The sequence below is a fragment of the Stenella coeruleoalba genome (assembly GCF_951394435.1).
Source record: "Stenella coeruleoalba genome assembly, chromosome: 1".
NCBI lineage: Eukaryota > Metazoa > Chordata > Mammalia > Artiodactyla > Delphinidae > Stenella > Stenella coeruleoalba.
In genome coordinates this window covers 15752579-15773096 of record NC_137169.1, presented here as the reverse complement: position 1 = coordinate 15773096, position 20518 = coordinate 15752579, and the positions used below count along the sequence as shown (strand labels likewise).

The 20518-nt window shown below is 56.1% G+C and overlaps 1 protein-coding gene across 3 annotated transcripts in view; it reads left to right on the top strand.

Moving 5' to 3' along the window:
- Positions 1-20518, top strand: part of KIF17 (kinesin family member 17) — a 48513-nt gene that overhangs the window by 8234 nt on the left and 19761 nt on the right. For all 3 annotated transcript variants that reach the window (XM_079936076.1, XM_079936075.1, XM_079936077.1), the window contains exons 4-8: positions 4703-4892; positions 8407-8859; positions 13108-13217; positions 17716-17863; positions 19403-19956. In XM_079936076.1, coding sequence (XP_079792202.1) covers positions 4703-4892; positions 8407-8859; positions 13108-13217; positions 17716-17863; positions 19403-19956 — 1455 coding nt within the window. The remainder of the gene's footprint in view (positions 1-4702; positions 4893-8406; positions 8860-13107; positions 13218-17715; positions 17864-19402; positions 19957-20518) is intronic.

Sequence of the window (20518 nt, the reverse complement as noted above, 5' to 3'; positions counted from 1 at the left end):
AGGTTCCTGCATCGCAAACATGCGATGGGCTCAGATTCTGGGACCTTGTCCCCCTCTGAAAGGGGTCTGGTGTGGAGGTGTCCAAAGATCGATGATATGACCTCAGAATGTTGTTGTGAGGATTGAAGAGGGTAACAAGGGTGAGCTGCTGAGCAGAGGGTCAGCGCATAGTAGGGGCTCGACGTGTGAGCTCTTTCGTGCCATTGGGATTCCGAGAAAGGATGAGGAATATGACCTGGGGGTTGCAAAATGGACTCAAGACGGAAAAAACTAGGGCTGGCCCAACTGGTCACTGAGCATTGCTCACCTCGTCAATTGTCCTCAGTCTCCTGAAAGGCTAGAATCGGAATGAAAGGACATCATTTCCCAGCTGGGTGAAGCAGAATTAGATGCTTTGAGGGCTCTATCAAGATAGACAGAATGGGGCTTCCCTGGTGGCGCAGTGGTTGAGAGTCCGCCTGACGATGCTGGGGACACGGGTTTGTGCCCCGGTCCGGGAGGATCCCACATGCTGCAGAGCGGCTGGGCCCGTGAGCCATGGCCGCTGAGCCTGCGCGTCCAGAGCCTGTGCTCCTCAACGGGAGAGGCCACAACAGTGAGATGCCCGTGTACCGCAAAAAAAAAAAAAAAAAAAAAAAAGATAGGCACAACATGGCTGACCCTTTGGGGAGCCCAGCGAGTTCAAGTGACCTGCCAGAACTGGACAGCCAGGTGGTGGCGAGGCTGGACCAGGTCCGGGACCTTTGGGCAAGGCTTGCTTATGTCTCCCCTCTGGGACTCTCCGAATCCTGGATGGGCCAGGTCAAGTCCAAGGAGGAGGGACTTCCCCGGTGGTTCAGTGGTTAAGACTCCTCACTCCCAATGCGGGGGGCCTGGGTTCCATCCCTGGTCAGGGAACTAAGATCCCGCATGCTGCACGGCGTGGCCAAAAAATAAAAGTCCAAGGAGGAGCCCAATGAGGGGAGACTGACCCAGATCTGTGGCCAGCATGCTGGTGGCTGCCCCCAGACTCTGGGGCTTCTTATCTGACCAAGAAACCAATGCCCGCCTCCAGGCCCCCCACAAGAGGCCCACAACCAGCGGTGGAGGTTGAACTACCTCCTTCAGAGTCAGAATGCCTGAGCTGGGGGATGTCAGTCATTAATGAGCATCAGTCCTGGGAGGTTGCTATGGAGATTCCCATTCTGCAGATGAGGAAAGGAGGCTGGGAAAGAGGAGGTGACTTGCCTGTGGCCACTAGGTTAGGAAGCCACAGAGTCAGGGTTGGACATTTTCCGTGGCCCAACTGCCTAAATCTCCCCAGGGAACAGGCCTTGACAGCCACGGGAGGGGGCGCAGAACCAGATAAAGGGGCTGCTGCCGATGCCCCCCAGTCTTCCAGACCCTCACTGACCTCTAGATTGGACAGGACGTTGGGATCACCTGGGTCCCATCCCACCCCATCCATGTGGGGCAGGGCTGTTTCCCTGCTCAGATCCAGAGCCCCCCACTTGCCCCTAGGCCCTCCAGTTGTCCTGGCTTCATTTGGAGGGACTGTGAGTGCCTCTCTGTCCTGCAACCATTGTATGGCCCAACTGAACACATCCGACCCCAGGGAGCAGCCGTTTTGAAAAAAAACTTGCTTGTGCTGGCCAGATAGTGGGAAAATCCTTAAAATTTTGAGCCAGAAAGACCCTTGGAGAGCTTCTAAGTCCAGTCCTTTTATGGTACAGATGAGGAAGCTGAGTCCCAGGGAGGGGAAGGGACTTGGCCAAGGTCACACAGCAAATTACTAGTAATGGCGCTAATACCAGAATATGTGGGATCTGAGTCGTCAGGTGCTTTCCTCCCAGACTCTTCCGGGTGGGAAGTATAGGAAACCCGGGGGGCAGTGAGAAGCGAGTAGTGGGGTTCCATGTGAGGGAGGAACATTCATTAATTGAGTCATCCATTCAACAGAGACTTACTGGGAAGACCCTGGAGGTCAGGCCACAGACTACAGCAGGTCCACAGGGGTGTGAACTCCCCCCACCCCCAGTCCCCGTCCAGACCAGGACTGGCCCCCAGCCCCCTCCTCCTCACCTCCTCGCAGACACAGCAGTGCTCTGCCCTTTCTACACAGGCACCTCCAGCCACCCAGCTGGGGTCTTTCCACTGTCTTCTCTCTCCTGGAGCTGGAGCAGCTGAGTCATAACTCAGCCCCCAGACGGGGACATGGGGACGGGAGCAAGGCACAGGGAGTTGCTCCTGCTTGTCGGCCCCGAAAGGCCAGCCTGCAGCATCGGGGCCCCTGCCAGCCCCCTCCACTTCCTCCCTATCATGGACCCTCGGATGGGTTCCGTTACCCAGGCCCTGCGGGCCCAAGGGCTGGCAGCTGCCTGTACGTGGCCCAGCTGGACCACAGGCCTCAGGCTTGGTGAGCCAGGCTGCCTGAGGATGAGGGCCGCCAGTGACAGATGTGCTCAGAGACATTGCCCATGGGTGCCTGGAGCTCTCTCAGAGCAGGGACAGCTGGGTTCTGTATAACCCTCACAACAGCCTTAGGAGGAGCTGCTGTTCAAGAACTAGCCCAAGGGCACAGTCAGTAAAGGGTGGAGATGGAGTTTGCACCCAGGTGGCCAGGCTCCACAGCACAGCCCACGGCCTGGTAATTCTGCTAATGAGAGTGGTTAGATCAGCGAGGGCCAGCAAGGGATTTGGGGAAGCCGATTACACCCCCTCCCCCAACACTACGAACCACCATCACGGAACCCAGCTCAGTGCTGGGTGGCGGAGGTGGGGCCCTCAGGGGCCTTTCCAGTTGGTTCCCGCAGCCGGCGTCGGGCCAGTGGCAGGACCCCGCACCTCCATGAGGGCGTTTCCCAGCCGGCTGTGGTCCCGTCCTGCATGCGCGCCGCTCCCCCGCACTCGGCCGCATCCCAGCTGGTTGCCATGGCGACCGCGCTCCGCCTGGCATCCGGGAGGAACAGTTACCAAGGAATGCGGGGCGGGGCTGGCGCCTGACACTCGGGAGGTGGGTGGAGGCCGGAACAGCAGGGGAGGGGTGGAGGGATCCAGAAGGTCGGGAGGTGAGGGGGCGAGCCCTCCTGGGCCTAAAAATAGGGTGGGTGGGAGACCCCTACATTAGGTGTTGCCTCCCCTGACCTCCTTTCCTGCTCGTGAGGTTGCTCAGGCTGGAGAGGACGGCCTCATCCTCTTGGTATCTGTGCTCACCGAACCCCCTCCAGAAACCCCCACAGAGCTCCTTTCACATCCATTCTCTTTTCGATCCTCCCAAAAGTCTTGTGGAAATAGGATTCATCATCCTCATTTTACAGATGAGGAAACCGAGGCCGAGAGAGGCAAAATGACTTCCCCAACTAGCAAGTCACAGAACCAGGTTTCTAACCCGAGTCTGTCTGACTGGATAGGAAACCGCGTTCTTCCTGAGGCCAGGAGCAGCCATCCGTCACCTGCGCCTAGCATGTGCCAGGCAGGCGTCTAGCCTCTGAGAGTGTGGCAGTGACCAAAGCAGGCACACAGCATCCCAGGCTACCATCAAGCCCTGCTCTGTTTGCAGGCTCTCCTGCTCCTGTCCTTTGAGCTCCGTCCTCACAGCCACCTTCTAGGTCAAGGTCAGCCCTTTGTCATATCAAACTTCAGTTACTCCAGGATGCTGCAGCCTCTCTCCAAGCCCTGCCTCTGGAGTCTTCCACTGCCAGTGACCCCAGTGCTGCCCTGCCACTAATAGCTGTGTGACCTTCAGAAAGCCACTTAACCTTTCTTTGCCTCCGTCGCTTATCTGTTCCGTGAAACCCAGTCCTTCGGTCTGGGTCTGGCTCTTTCTCCGGACTTGGGGAGATAGGGCAAGCCTGTGCTTGCCCCCCTCTGCCCCCCGCCCTGCTCTGCAGCAGGGGCCCAGCCCCACCTGGGACCCTGAAGCTGCCCCGGGGCAAAGCATCTGAGCCTACTCTGGCTCAGACCAGCGGACAGACGACTTCTGTCCTAATTCATTCTGCTCTTCCCAGAGTGGTTTTATTTCCTCTCACATTGCTTTTCACAGCTCTGTGTCAGCAACAAAACAGCTCAGCTGCCTGGAGAGCAAGCACGCAGCAGTCAGATAAATTGATTTACTCGCTGCCATCGTGCTGAGGGCTGGGGGCCAGTGGGAGTTCTGGGCGGCAAATGGCCCTTCACCCGCCATGATCCAAGGGTCTGGGAACATTCTTGTTGCCGTGGAGCCGCGGCAGGGAGGCGAGCAGAAGCCACGTTGGCAGGTCAGGGGAGAAGCACTCAGAGCCCTTGGGTGAATGACTACAGACAGGGTCGGCCCCCGGGAGCTGAAACCCCAGACCAGAAGCCGCCTTCACAACCACAGCACTAACAACAACAGTGAGACCGCGGCTGCCATTTATGGAGCAGTAACCATGTGCCAGGCATCGTGCCATGCGTTGTACGAGCCTTAGTTTACAGAATCCTCACCACCTCCCTAAGGGATAGGTATCTTGTACCCATTTTACAGATGTGGAAACGGAGGCTCAGAGAGATGATGTCACTGACCCAAGGTCCCACAACAAGGGAGAGGCGGGGGTGGGTTTGAGGCTGGTTCTACCTAGGACAAACCCCCAACCTGTGACAGGGAATCCGAGGTGCCAACCCGCCCTGCAGGAGGGCAGAGGTGGTGGGAGCTGGGCCCTTCCCTCAGGTTCCCCGGGGAGCCCTGACCCGTGCCTCTTGCCCGCAGCTGAAGGAGCACTCGGAGAAGGGGGTGTACGTGAAGGGGCTCTCCATGCACACGGTGCACAGTGTGGCCCAGTGCGAGCGCGTCATGGAGACGGGCTGGAAGAACCGCTCGGTTGGCTACACGCTGATGAACAAGGACTCTTCCCGCTCCCACTCCATCTTCACCATCAGCATCGAGATCTACGCGGTGGGTATGTGGGGCCGGGCGGGGGCGGAGGGGGCCGGACCACCAAGCCGGGTGCCTGCTCCTAGTAGCCCAGACCCTTCACCACTCGGAGCCTCGAGGGCCGCAACTGGGAAGAGATGCTGGGGTTGCCTGGAGGAAACACAAGAGGACTGTCCCTGTGCCAGGACCCACGTTTCCAGGATAAACAGCATCATCAACAACAACAATAATAATACTGGTAGCTACCACTGAGCACTTTCTACGTGCCATGCAATGTATTTGCATTAGCTCATTTGCGCCTTCCAACAACCCCATGAGGTGGATACTCATATCATCCCTATTTTACAGATGAGTGAGGAAATCGCGGTCACACAACTAGAAGGTCTTCGAGCTGGGCCTCTATCCCAGGGGTCTGCCCCCAGAGTGTGTGCCACCCAGAACTTTAGGATTCTCCTCTTTCTTTTTTTTTTTTTTTTTTTCGGTACGGGGGCCTCTCACTGTTGTGGCCTCTCCCGTTGCGGAGCACAGGCTCCGGACGCGCAGGCTCAGCGGCCATGGCTCACGGGCCCAGCCGCTCCGCGGCATGTGGGATCTTCCCGGACCGGGGCACAAACCCGTGTCCCCTACATCGGCAGGCGGACTCTCAACCACTGCGCCACCAGGGAAGCCCTCTCCTCTTTCTTTAGCATTCTCTACTCCAAAGCCATCTCACTCTTTCTTTATTTCTGGAAGAGCTACTGAGAAAGAGAAGAAGAAGGAAAGGAACTCGTTTATTTCAGGCCACCTATAGACGCTGTGCTGAGTCCTTTACACACCTCATTCTATTTAAAGCCCACAACAGTCCTAAATGCAGGCATTATAATTCCCATTAACAGATGAGGAAACGGAGGCTCTGAGAGGTCAAGTGACCTGCTTGTTCAAGGTCTTACTTAAGTGCTTCAAGGTACCGCTTAACTGCTAAGTGGTAGAGCTGGGATTTGAACCCAGGTTTCTCTGACATCTGGGTTTTTCCCACTAACACTGCCATTGCCTCCGAGTTTGTGGTTCATCACAAACAGAACTCTGGAGAGCAGTGGGGCAGGAAGAAGCCTCAGCCCAACTAGGAGCATAATTGTGGAGAGATCCCAGCCCAAGGTCAAGGCCTGGGTTGACAGAACCCCCAGCAGCACACTGCCCACCTGTGTGGTGACCTGGCTCCAGGCCAACCCCCTGGTGCTGGCTGGGTCAGAGTCGCCCCCAGGGGTGATTATATGGGGAGAGCGGGTGGTGTGATCACATCCGGTAGGTGGTGATGCTGTAGGTGGGGGCAGGGACTAGGGCCTGAGAGGACAGATCAGGAGGGAGGAGGAGCGAGTGGCCCTGTGGGGTGCCTTTTGGTCTCTGCAGATGGGTTTGAAGGATGAGGCAGGCTGCCTGCAAACAGGCTTTTTAAAAATTTTAAAGATGTTTTTTATTTCCATTATAAAATAAGTTCAATAAAGATTTAGGAGTTAGAGAAAGGTAGGGGAAATTACTCATAAACACAACCGTTAACATTTAAGCATATGTTATTTTGATCCTTTTTTCCCCTGTGCAAATTTTAAACACACTTAAAATCTTCTGCTCTATATAAAGTTTCTTCCCCATGTTTCATTTCCCATGCCATCCCTAAGAATGTTCCCACGTAGTTCCTGCCATGTCTTCCTGACCATGGAAGGTGGCTGAAGGACCGCGCATCAGTCAGCACCCTCCTCTACCCGGCCCTCTACAAGCTCTTTTTTTTTTTTTTCTACAAGATCTTAATGCTGTTTCCGGTTTCTCAGTGTTGTAAATAATGCCATGCTGAACATCTTTGTGTACAAAGCCTTTTCTGCTTTTATTTATTTATTGTTAAAAATGTATTTATTTATTTATTTTTGGCTGCGTTGGGTCTTCCTTGCTGCACATGGGCTTTCTCTAGTTGCGGCGAGCGGGGTCTACTCTTCGTTGTGGTGCGCAGGCTTCTCATTGCAGTGGCTTCTCTTGCCGCAGAGCACAGGCTCTAGGCGCGGGCTTCAGTAGTTGTGGCTTGCAAGCTCTAGAGCACAGGCTCAGTAGTTGTGGTGCACAGTCTTAGTTGCTCTGTGGCATGTGGGATCTTCCTGGACCAGGGATTGAACCTGTGTCCCCTGCATTGGCAGGCGGATTCTTAACCACTCTGCCACCAGGGAAGTCCCCTTTTCTGCTTTTAGAGTCATCTCCTCAGATTAGATTCCCTGGAGCAGGCCTCCTGGGGCATGGGTACAAACCTGTTTAAGGCTCCCGGTACATTCTGCAAAGAGCTTTCCAAAAGAGCATTTCCAAGTCCCTCCTTCCTGCTGCTCCTTAAGAAAAAAATAGCCCAAAGAATCAAGCCCCTTGCATGTCCAAGCTTCCACTGGATGCCAGCCAGACCTTTTTACTTCAGGTAGCTGTGCTCATGGGCAAAACCAGGCCAATTCTGGTTTCAACCAGCAGGAAACTAAGGAGGAAGCCCCTGCTCCTCCCCCCTATTTCACTTGGAACCGTTTACCATGTCCTCTGGTGACAGTAAGAATTATTAATAGTATCAAGAGCCGCAGGCTGTCATTTGAGGAGCACTTGCTGTGTGCCAGGCATGACCCCGAGCCCCTCACGCCCGTGCTCTCTGTGTAATCCTCACAACAGCCCTCAGGGGGGGTCTTAGATTCCCATGTTACTAAGAGAAAGCCGAGGCTCAGAGTTAATTTCCCTGAGTTCCGCAGCTGCCGAGGGATAGAATCGAGACCGGATCCCTCAGGCTCTGCCTTCAAAACCTGTGCTCCAGGCCCCTGCTCCCAGCCAGTGCCCGGCTCCCGTCACCCCCAGAACACGGGTCTGCCCTGCCAGCACAGCTGCGGTCACTGCAGAACTGGGCTCGTTCTCAGGGCAAACGAATCCCTGCTGTGTGCTGGGCCCTGTGTGGACTCCGTACAAGTGTGCTGTCCGTTTGCTCCTTCCAACAACCAACGCTGGTGGGGAGCTATCGTTAGTCTCATTTTGTTGATGTGAGAACTGAGGGTCAGAGAGGTGCGTGGCTTTGCCAAGGTCACACAGCAAGTAGGAGGCAAGACTTGGATGGGAACTGGGTCCAAGGCTCTCCAAAGCCGATGTTTTTTGCATTGAGAGATTCAGCTCCCTGGTGACCCAATCACATCCCCTCACTGCCTCCCACTGACCCCACCCCGCCCCGCCCCGCCGTTGCCTCACAAGGAATCTGTAAGAGCTGTCTCGATAGCCGTAAGAAATCCTGCAGCACTCAGAGAGCAGCCTGTGCCTCCCAGCCCCCACTCCCTGGAGTCAGTTGGCCCTGGCTTCTGCTCTTGGAAGCTGTGTGACCTTAGGCATGTTAAATGCCCTTTCTGAGCTTCACTTTTCTCATCTGTAACGGCACAATCCTAGCACCCCCTTCATGGGGCTCCTGTGCAGCTGAAATGAGACCCTCGGTGGGTGGGGAGCACCCAGGTCTCCTTACCGTGGGGTTCACCCCAGGGCCCTCACCCCTCTGCCCGGTCTGTCTGCAGATGAGCGGGGCAAGGACCACCTCCGGGCAGGCAAGCTGAACCTGGTGGACCTGGCAGGCAGCGAGCGGCAGTCCAAGACGGGTGCCACGGGGGAGCGGCTCAAGGAGGCCACCAAGATCAACCTGTCGCTGTCGGCGCTGGGCAACGTCATCTCGGCCCTGGTGGACGGGCGCTGCAAACACATCCCCTACCGGGACTCGAAACTGACGCGGCTGCTGCAGGACTCGCTGGGCGGCAACACCAAGACACTGATGGTGGCCTGCCTGTCGCCCGCTGACAACAACTACGCTGAGACCCTCAGCACGCTGCGCTACGCCAACCGAGCCAAGAACATCAAGAACAAGCCTTGCATCAACGAGGACCCCAAGGATGCCCTCCTGCGCGAGTACCAGGAGGAGATCAAGAAGCTCAGGGCGATTCTGGCCCAGCAGATGAGCCCCAGCAACCTGTCAGGTGGGCGGCAGGGGGAGGGAGTGGAAGGGAGGGCCCGGGACGAAAAAGGCCCTCTCCCTTTGTCTTCCGGGGCATGGAAGCAATGTCCCACCTCCTCGCAACTTCACGTGAGCATAGAGTTTTGAACAGCCGGGGAGAGCCCTGGTTGGTGATGGCCCAGATGGTTTCTGCTCGCCGATGACCCAGCATGAGGCCCGTCTGCCTGGCCTGTCCCATCAGCTGGAGGCTCTGTCCGCCGTTCCTTGCCTCTAGGCTGCACATCCGTCCTCCCTCCTGTCTGCCTGCTGTCTCCATGGCAGCGTGGTGATGCTGTGCTGCTTAGCAGCTAGGTGACTCACCCTCCCCCGACGTCACACGCCCACTCCCAGTTAGGCACCTTGTGATGCCTGCTCTCACACCCAGGTGTTTGGCTGTCATCTGGCAGGTAGAAATCTATACCTGGAGCGTGGGCCTGCAGGGTCTTTGCAACCAAGGGACTCCAGAGTTTTCTTTATCTGAGAATCCCTTGGGAGAAGGGAGCACTAAAGAGACTGAGTCCATCTGTCCGTTCATCCACCTCCCCACCCACCTTCCTCTCTATCCATCCATTCTACACACCCATTGATCTACACCCAGGCATCCATCCATCCACCCAGGCATCCATCCATCTACCCATCCATCCACCCATCCACTCAACCCACCTGTCCTCCCACCCACTCCATTGTTTATCCATCCACCCACCCATCCATCCTACTGTCCACATGTCCACCTACTCATTCACTCTGCCCTGTCATCCATCCTTTTATCTATCTTTCCTGTCACCCCGCCCCCATCCATTCATACCTGCTCTGTGTGTGGACCTGTGCTGGGCATGGGGACACAGAGGTGAGTCAGATCCAGGCTCTGCCGCGTGGGTATACCTGGTTTCCTGGGGGAGAAGGACACTCCAGCAGAGCGTCGTGTGCATCTGGCGCAGAGATCCGTACAGGGCACTGCAGGGCAGAAGGGAGTGTGTGGCCAAGGCTACCTGGGGGTAGGGTGTGGTCAGTCAGGGAAGGCTTCCCAGTGGAGAAGGGGTGATTGCACAGAGTCTTGGGGGATGAGAAGTCTCCTGTTAGACGGGATGAGAGTGGTCAGTCTGTGCAGAGATGCACAAAGCTCTAAGGTCTGTTTGGGGACCCACAGGTAGTTCTGCCGACTGCCTGGCGGCTCGGGTGGTGGGAGGTGGCTATGTAGGGGCTGGCCGGGCCTGGAGTGCAGAGGCCCTTGAACACCACTGTGAGGGGTTCCGCTTGGGCAATCTGCCTTCCTCCTCTTTCCCTCCTGCCCCACCCCTGACCCTGCTTAGCCCCCCCGATCAGTGAGGGGACGCTAGATGGAGGAATGGCGAGGGGCACCAGGAGGGAGTTGGGGCTGCTCTGCCGGTGGCTCCCCTGACCCAGCAGCTGACATGCCTGCAGACTTCCCATGGTTATCACGGCAGCCTTGGGGGGTAAGGGCTCTTAGCATCCCCTCTTCCTGGATCTGGAGCATGGAGCCCAGCAAGCTGAAATGGCGGAGGCAGGGCAGGCAGGGGGCTGAGATCAGGGCAGTAATACCGGTTCACGTCCTGGCTCCTCGGGGAAGCAACCTAGCCCCCCTGAGCCTCAACGTTCTCATCTGTAAAGTGGAAGTAATGACAGCACCTGCCTTGTTATTGCTGTGGGGTGGTTGAGAGGATCGCGCGAGATGATTCACGTGTGGGCTTAGCACGGAGCCTGGCACGTGAGGCTCAACAGACGGTACCGGATGCTTTAACATTATAGTTGGGTCTTGAGACCAGGTGTGTCTGACTCAAAGCTCCAGGTGTTTCCAGCACAGGCACTTAACTGTTAGCGTTGCCCTCTCAGCCCTGGTTCTCCCTCTGGTCATTGGCATATTTCTCCCTCCCCACTTTCAGCAGAACGGGAAACATTGGTCTGTTTTCACTGGCCCTCCGTGCTCTGCTCTCCTGCCCCTAGTCCAGGCAGGCCCTGCGCCCCCATCCCACTGAAGCTGCCCTTGTCATGGATGCCCTCCTGGTTGTTAAATCCAGTGATCGGTCCTCAGGAGGCCTCAGCTGTCCTCTTAGCATCAGCTGACTCAGATGACCCCTTCCCTTCTCCTTGAAACCCTTGCTTCCTGGACGCCCTTTGTCCTAGTTCTCCTGCCTCTGCGGCCACTCCTTCTCAGCTCCCTTGTGTGAGTCTCTCCATCCCTAACCTCCTGATGTCAGGCTGTCCCAGGGCCGGTCCTCTAGCCTTTTCTCTGTCTACACTCCTAAGGTGGGCTCATCTGGTCTCATGTCTTTATTTTTTTATTATTATTAATTTTTATAAATTTATTTTATTTATTTTTGGCTGCATTGGGTCTTCGTTGCAGTGAGCGGGCTTCTCGCTGTGGTGGCTTCTCTTGTTGTGGGCTCTAGGCACGCCTAGGCGCTCTAGGCGCGTGGGCTTCAGTAGCTGTGGCAGGCGGGCTCAGTAGTTGTGGTTCGCGGGCTCTAGAGCACAGGCTCAGTAGTTGTGGCGTATGGGCTTAGTTGCTCCACGGCATGCGGGATCTTCCTGGACCAGGGCTCGAACCCGTGTCCCCTGCATTGGCAGGTGGATTCTTAACCACTGCACCACCAGGGAAGCCCTGGTCTCACATCTTTAAACACCACCTCCGTGCTCATGATTCTCACAGCCTGGCTGTGTGATGCGTGTCCAGGTCTTAATTTATAAAGGTGACTGAGTGGTGACACAGAGAGGTCAATGTCATTGAAAGAAAGGGTAATGTTACTCAGTTACCCTGGAAATGAGAGGCACGCCATGCAGGGCCACAGGGGGAAGCACCAGTGTGGGTCAGGAGGCAGAGAGGAGCGAGGGACAGCCCGGGCCAGAGCCTTTATCGGGGTTTTGGTGGAAAGACACAGCCATGCAGGAAAAACAGCTCAGGACTGGCTAGCTTGAGTAAGCCCGACAGGATTGGGGCATAAGGGCTGTCCCTGCTTGCCTGGTCCTGGCCCCGGTTGACTTTGGGCAGGGGAAATACTGGCTGTGTGGGAGAGTTAGATAGAGGTGGGTGTGGACTCAGAATTGGTTGGTTTGCACATGAAAGGGTTGCTCCTCCGGACAAGCTGTTTACTCCCTCTAGGAATTGGCTGGCCCTGGGAGGGGCAGTCTCTTCCTGGCCATCAAGTCTCCCAGGATGTCAAAAACATCAGGAAGTAAAACCCAAACCTGATTGATAAACCATGTCGTCTGATTTCCAGACTTGGCCATCTGGCCATCTATCTAATTGTCATTCCAAACTTAACATATTGGACACTGAACTCTCGACCTTTCCCAGACCTGCTTGTCCTGCAGCTGTCCCCAGCCAGTGACACCGCTCTCCTTCCAGGTGTTCAAGCCAGAAACCTTGGGGTCACGCTGGGCTTCTCACTTTTGCTCAAACCTCAATCCAATCCAGCAGTAGATCCTGTTGTCTCTACCTTTAAAGCAGGTCCAGAATCTGTGCCATTGTCCCCCCAGTACATGCTCCACACAGCAACCAGGGAGCTCCTGTTCAAATACAAGTCCTTTCGCTGCCCTGCCCAAACCCTCCAATGGCCTGGTTTAACCCAGAGTTGAAGCTAAAGCCCTCGCCACGGCTTGCGAGTTTCCCTCTCTGACCTGCTCTGCTCTTCGCTCGTACTCTCCCTCGCTCACTCTGCTCCAGCCTCAGTGGCCTCCCGCCTGTTCCTGGAACAGCCACAGCCCCTGCCTGCCACAGGACCTTTGCACTCACCATTCTTTTCTGTCTGTCCCCAGGATCTCTGCCTGCCCCACTCCCTCACTTCCTTCAAATAACTGCTTTCCTCCCACCTTGTCTAAGAGGTCTTTCCTGTCCACACTATTAAAATTGCAGCCCTTCCCCCTGATCCTTATTTCTCAGCACCCTCCCTGCTTTCCTTCTCTTAGAAAATATTTCCTTGTTAACATGTTATGCATTTTGCTTACCTTTCTCCCCCAGTTGAAAACAACGTGTGTGTGGAGTCTTGTCTGTTTTGTTTAGTGCCAAACCCCCAGGCCCTGGAACATGTAGGTGCTCAAGAAATACTTGTTGGATGAGTATATGAGCATCTTACACAGAGACATGCTTGAAATAAGTGCAGTACTCTGAGTCTTTTTTGAATGAGCACGCAGTTGCCTTTTTATGGATTTCTGCTTAGTTCCTCCAAACCATGTGCACCTTGGCCTCAGCCCCTCATTTCTGCTTTTCTCCCAGCCCTGCTGAACAATCAGGTTCCCCCAAACCCCGTCCAGATTGAAGAGAAGCTGTTGCTCCCATCTGTGATCCAGCACAACACGGAGGCTGAGAAGCAGCTGATCCGGGAGGTGAGACCCTGGGCAGGTGGAGAGGGGCAGGCAGGTGGGGCCCAGCAGGAGACCGTCTCCAGAACGATACCATTTCCCCGCCACCATCACGTGGGGGTTGGTACTCCAGTCTCCCTTTGGAGCTCAGAAAGCTGAGGCTCAGAGAGGTGCCATGACCTGCCCAAGGTCACACAGCCAAGGAGAGTCTAAGCCGGGATTTGAACTCGGTTTCCTGACTCCAGAGTACAGTCCGTCCCCCGTCGGTGCCTCTGTGTGCAGAACAGAGAGGGCTGTGGGCGTCTGCAGGGCCGCCATCTCTCATCTGTGCTGCATGAAGAGCTGGCTGTGGATTGATGGCAATGGAGAGGGCATCCCTGGCGGTAGGGATGGCCAGTGCCTCGGTGAAGAGGCCAGGGCGGAAGGGCTCTGGGCTGAGAGCAGGCAGCCTGGGTGGGCCGTGGGGACCCCTGGGCACCCATTTGACTTGACCGGTGGATAAGTGGGGCGTTAGCCTCCCAGCAAAAGCTGTCACCTCGGGGCACCTGGGTCCTCCCACAACTGTGGCTTCCAGCACACTGGGACCCAGCAGGGTAGGTAGCACCCTGATTTACAGATGCGGAGCTGACCCCAGGGGCACTGACACAGCCAGACACGCAGCGCCTCCTACCCCTGGCTTAGGCTCTGTCCTGACTCCAGTCTCTGTTGATTTCCGGAGGTTCCTGCCATTAGAGGGCTGCATTCTGAGACCTGAGCATGTGGTGGGGTTTGACATTCGATGGTCCCTTTAAGTAGGGCACTGGCTTCTTCCTGGTGGGAAACCTAATGCCAGGGAAGGACAGCTCTGTGGAGACTGGGGCCTCGACGTGTCTGCAGCTGGGCTACTGCCACTCAACTATGACCTCAGATGGGAGCAGCCCTGGGCAGGCTGCACGGGCCTGGGGCCCAGCCTCTGGAGGCAGACCGGGTAAGGCCTGGGGGAGTCTCAGTCCTGTGGGCTGGAGGGCTGGGGGGAACCGACCAAAGAGCCCCCAAGTGCTGCCACGACAGGCGGAGGCGTTTACTATTTGGGGAGAGGCTCAACTGTAGCTCCTGGACGGCCCCATCCAGGCCCCGTCAAGGTTCTGGGAACTCAGCCGCTCATTCTGCCTTTTCCTCTGCTGCTCTGGGAGCTCCTGGGGCAGGGGCAGCGGCAGGCTAGCTCTGGGGCCCTGGGCCTGGCTCCCCGGGGCGGGGTGGGGAGGTCCCGGCAGGAGGGGACCTTTGGGGATGGCTGAGCACAAGCCCACAGGATGAGAGGCTGCGCTTCAGGGTGTGTTTTGGAATCTCATAGGGACAGGTGGACGCTGGTCACAAAGCAGTACGGGGAAGGGGGGCGTGGGGCAGGGGTGCTGACCTGGGGCTGGGATGGAAGCCTCCTCCCTGAGGAAGCCGGGTTGGGTGGGCGGGCATCCTGGCTGTGTGATATGCAGGGCGCTGTCGCCCCCTAGTGGTCATAAGGGAGAAGAACGCTGTTCTGGGCCGGCTGCTGGAGTAGCCAGTGATTGGAGGGTCCTTCTGCTCTGGGGATGGGGGTCACCTGCCTCCTCCTCAAGGGCAGCTTAGTGGACGCTGTGTCAGACCGCTGTCCCCTGGCGCTGCCACCACCAAGTCTATTTTATGGCCCTGGAGTTTCTTCTGCGAGCCATACTCAGAGGAAGAGTTGAGGGGGTCTGTCCTCCCTCCCGTTTGTTCTTTCACTTAAGACTCTCTGTGTGCCTAGACTGTGCTTTCCTTTCCATTCCTGAGCCAGTCAGGATGCTGAGGATGAGGGAGGGGGCCCCTGTGTGTAACAGAGGGTGCCGGGCCAGGAGTCGGCTCAGCCACGGGCTGCAGCTTTGACTCCGTGGGCTTCCGTCTCTAGCTGCACCAGGGGATTTGGACTAGAAGATTCCTAGGGCTCATCCAGCTTTTACATTCTGTGAGTCCAGTTCTTACAGGCTCTGTGCCCGGGCAGGTTGTTTAAGCTCTCCAAGCCTGTTTCCTCATCTCTAGAGTGGGTATAAGGCGGCTTTCCTGCTGCTGGAAGAGGCTGGGCTGTGTAACAGGTGCCAGCCGGGGCTCGGAGGTCTGGGTTTACCCCATTTAGTCATCAACAAGCATTTTCTGAGCACCTACTAGGCGCTGGGCGCTGGAGCCAGAGGCGCAGGTGGGCCCAAGGCAGAGTTTTATTGTTTTTAATATTGGAAGTAGCATGGGAATTCCCTGGCGGTCCAGTGGTTAGGATTCCGCTGCCAGGGCCTGGGTTGGATCCCTGGTTGGGGAACTAAGATCCCGCAAGCTACATGGTGTGGCAAAAAGAAAGGAAGTAGTAGAGCATGTTTTGTGGATTGTGGGGAATGATCTAGAACCGAGGGAGAAGTCCGAGGTATAGGAGGGAGGGGGACTGAAAGAGCAGAGTCCTCCTACGGGGGGTTCGGCTTTGGACGGTTTGTCCTCCGTCACAAGAGGACACAGAGCTTTAGGGCAGAGGAGGGTGAGGGAGTTCACCTCTGCCCTCTTCAGGGCTCTCTGTGGAGGACCAGACAGGAAATGGGGGGAGCGGAGGGTTTCGGAGAGAGGGAAGGTGGAAGGACTAGGAAAGGGTGGGACACCACTTAGAGCTCCTTCTGAGATTTGGGGTCACACATTTACAGGTGAGAAAGGAAGCCGGTGCTGCCGTGTGTGCGAGTGCGCAGGTCCGTGTGTGCGGGCCCATGTGTGCATCTCCAGCCAGGTCTTGCGGGGGTGTAGGTGCCACTGGGCCTAGGCCTGGGTGTAACTGGGGTCAGGGCTGTGCTGGAGGGAGTAGGGGCAGATGCTGAAGTGAGGGAGTCAGGGGTGCTTGCTGAGGGATGGATGTAGTGCTGGGCGCTGGGATCCCAGCTGGACGAGGAGGAAGGCGAGGGCGGGCGCAGGGGCAGGAGAAAGCAGGCGGGGCGTGGGCTGCAGGTCTCCATGAGGCCATCAGAGAGCTGCGTGGTTCTGGGCAAGTCTGGACCCTCCCTGGGTCTCAGTAACATTGCAGGTATTGCCCTGAGGCTCAATGCATCTCAACTGTGCTGCATAAACCGTTACATTAAAAATATATATTTGTTTATTTGGCTGCGCAGGATCTTCGCTGCCATGTGCGGGATCTTTAGTTGCAGCACGTGGGCTCTTTAGTTGCGGCATGAGGGATCTAGTTCCCTAACTAGGGATCGAACCCAGGCCCCCTGCATTGGAAGCGCAGAGTCTTAACCACCAGACTAGCAGGGAAGTCCCAGAAAACGTTAAATTCTAATGGTGGTCAGTCTCCTCTTCCACCCCGAGAGCCCAGGTCTTGCCGTCTGTGCTGTTGCCGTCTGTGCTGTTGTAGGAGTCTGTGCTGGTTCTGTACTTCCCGGGGGATCTGCAGGGGTGGGCGTGTGCAGGGGCTCTCCCATCTTTAACCCCGTCCCGCCCCTCTGGCTTACTGCCGCTGCAGGCCCCTCTGTCAGGAGCAGCTCCAGAAGACAGCGGGTCACAGACGAACATTAGTTCATAAAGGCCCGGCCCTCCCTGTGGGGGGCGCATATCAGACACCTGCACAGCCTGCCTAGCAGTTCTGCTTCACGCACTTGCTGATTCAGCAGCGATTCCCCGAGTCCCTCCTCTCTGCTAGGCACCGAGGCTGCAAGATGGGAGGATGCGTGTTCTCTGGTGGGGAAGCTGGACGGTTAATCTATAGTCAAATAAATGCAGAGAATGATGGAACTTATGATCCAGGCTAAGAAGAAATAAGCGAAGTGACAGCGGTGGTGGTGATCTTCTGAGAGGGTAACCAGGGAAGGCCTCTCTGGGAGGTTGTTACCAAGCCGAGGCCTGAAGGGACGAACTTGCCAGGGAGTGAGGGCAAAGGCCCTGAGGCTGGCGGGGTGGGGGGCATGGGGGGGAGTGGGCGTGTCTAGGAGTGGCAAGCGCCTGGCGTGCCCAAGAGTGGCAAAGATGGAGTGGGCTGTCCAGATCACTGGGGACTGGAGGTCAAGTTGAGGAGGTTAGATTTTTATCCTCCAACACGGGAAGCCATTGAAACATGATCTACGGATGCGTAGCTGCCACGTGGAGAAAGGTTTGGAGCAAGAGTGGAGGTGGGGAACCAGGTCAGACGAGAGCTGGTGGTGATGGCAAAGATGGAGAGAGAAGCAGATGCATACAAATACATTTCGTCTTCGATGGCTTGAGGACTATTTGGTAAAAACATATTTGTTGATGCAGAAAGGTGTTCATGATCTGCTGCTTTGTGGAAAACATAGATTACAGACAGGTAGGCATACTACTAGCCCGTTAAAAATGTATAGAGAAAAGTGCAGAAGGGTCTTCACCAGCCAGGAATCATCCTAGTGCTGAGGAGGAATTTTAATTTTGTTCTTTTGGCTTATTTGTATTTTCCGGATTGTTTGAATGACAAAAGAGGATTACTGAAAGCTGCGTTTTGAAGTGGCGATAAATGCTGCCCCTCTTGTTATTCCCCCGCCTCTGCCAGGAGTACGAAGAGCGCCTGGCCCGGCTGAGGGCCGACTATGAGGCAGAGCAGGAGTCCAGGGCCCGGCTGGAGGAGGACATCACTGCCATGCGCAACTCGTACGACGTGAAGCTGTCCGCACTGGAGGAGAACCTGCGCAAGGAGACAGGTGGGCCCCCGCCCCCCAAAGCTGTCGGGAGGGAGGCCAGCGTGCTCTCCTCCTCACCCCTCTGACTGACATTATAGAGCACTTCCCATGCACCAGGCTCAGTTCTATTTAGTCCTCACAACAGCCCAGCAAGGCAGGCACCACAGTCACCCTCACTTTGTAGATGAGGAAACTGGGGCCCAGAGAGGGTAAGTAACTTGCCCATGGTCACACAGCTGGTAAAGTGGAGCCAGGACTTGAACCCAGCAGTCTGATTCCAGAGCCAGTATTCTTACCCACAGCACTGCCTCGTGATGCCTTGGCCACAGGCTGGATCGCCTCCCAAGGTTGACTTAGAGCTGTAACATATCACCCATGTTTTCTGGATAAATCCTTTCCCACAGTTTCTACATTTTCTACAGTCTCTTTTCACATTTGAGACCATTTGTTACCAAAGCAACCACATCCCCAAATAAGCATTTAATCATTAGCAAGAACTTTTACCTTCCTGGAAATTTTTATCTTCTATTTGACATTCTAGAACGTTCCATCCCACCACTATCTTTCAGACACCTGTGCTGCCAGGCAGCCCAAGACTTCCTAATGCTCAAATACTGTACTCAGTTACTATAACATCCACCTCGTAATGATGACAATATGTTCATATCATTGGTACCGTTTATTGGGCATTGCGTGTGCCAGGTACTGGGTAGGTAGGTGCTTCTCCCGAACGCCCTCAGTGAGTTGGGACTCACCGCATCCTCACAACGCAGGTGTGCAGACTCAGGCTTGGAGAGGTTCAGGCCATGAGCTAGGGAGTGGATGTCTCAGCGAAGGGGACATCAGGACTCTCTCAGGGGAGCCCAGGACACGGTGACAAAGAAGAGGTTGGGATGTAAAGGAGCTGGTCTACTGCCCATGAGCTGGGAGCAGAAGGCCTGTGCGATCATCTCCCATCCCAGATGGCGGGGAGATGCCCCTCTTGGTGTAGACCTGGAAGAAGAAGGAAGGGCAGATTCTAGCACTTTCTGTCCTTGGGAGTGTTCCCTCCATCCTCTTTGAATATCAGGCCTCCAAGGGATTTTATTTGGTCTCGCTAATATCCATCCACAGCATTCATTATATCCCACGGCTCTAGCTTATCCTGTGGACAAGGGCTCTGAGACCCCGGCGAGGCCCCTGAGGGTCTTGGGTGTGGAACCTGCTGATTGGGGGCTCTCTGCCTTGGAGACAATAATACCTGCAGGGAAGTCAGTTTATGTATTAAGAGCAGACCCAAGGCGGAGTGGTAAGAGCCCAGCATATAATGGCCGGCTGGGGAGGCCAGAGAATGGAAAGATCATGGAGCTGGTCAGGGAAGGCTTCCTGGAAGAGGTAGAAGGAGACAGGGCTTGAGTTCTGATGCGCAGATGGGCAGAGATGGGAAGCCAGTATTTAGGGGCCTGGGAGGCTCTGACTCTTAAGCTGGTCTCTCGGAGATGGTGAGCTTGGGGCCAGCTTCCAGGGAAGGGTCCCGCCTGTCCACCCTGTAAAAAGCTAAAGGAAGGTCTCTATTTGCAGAGGCTGTCCTGAAGGCAGAAGTCCTCTACAAGGCCGAGGTCATGTCCAGGGCTGAGCTCGCCAGCAGTTCTGAGCACTCACCTACTTTCCAGTACAAGATGGCCGTGAAACCCGAGATCTACTCCATGCCTGACACCCTGCCCAGTGAGGGTGTCTTCAAGACTGAGGTTTCTTCCAGGTTTGAGGAACTGCCCAAGGTGGAGGCCTCCAAGTCGGAGGTTTCTCTTGGGTCTGATGAGTCTTCCATGCTCGAAGAAAATTTCATCTCCACGGCTTTCCCTGGGCCCAGGGAGCCCTCCAGCCTGGAGGTCCCTGTGCCTGAGGTGGAGGCCCCGAGTGGACACTTCCTAGATGAGGATGTCAGCCGGGAGGCCACGGAGCCCCTGTGGGAGGAGGAGCCCTTCCTCCAGGGAGAAGAGCCCCACCTGAGGGCCCTGGAGCTGCTTCCGGGCCTGCACAACCCACTTGCCGTGGAAGCCAAGCTGGCCAGGCTCTCCTCCAGGGGGGCCGGGCTGGACGTGCCCCAGGCGGACGTACCCAAGGTCACCACGCAGGTAGCTGATGTCATGCAGGCTGCCATGGGGGCAGAGCTCAGCTGGGGCACAGAGGTCATGGGGCATGTGCAGACGTCTAACCTCTGCTGCTCCGGCACTGCCGGCACCATCTCTGCGGTGTGTCTGGCGCGGCGACAGCTCAGCTGTTCAGGGGTCTGGGAAAGAGAGGCTCTGTCTGATGCTCTGTAAACCAGTAGGACGGTTGGGATTGGGATCCCAGGCGATGCCAGCTGGGCACCTGTTTTGCTGACGGAGGGACATCTGTGCAGGGAGTTTGCTGGTTGCCATGGTTACACTGAGCTCCAGGCCTGAAAGAGCTGGAGGTGGCCTTGGTCAACCCTCATGCTGTTGTCGGGGAGGGGGTTCTGTGAGAATCCAGCTACCTTTCAGGCTACCCAGGAATCCTGAGATGCAGCTCTTCCTCCAACCTGCCCCTTTATCCTGTGCCTTCTCCCTTTTCAACCCTCTGTTTTTATGTTTAAAAATCTTTTTTTCTCTCTTCTTCCTTTGTCCTTCCCTTCCCTTCCCTTCCCATATGTGTGATTGTGTGGGTATAAAGACC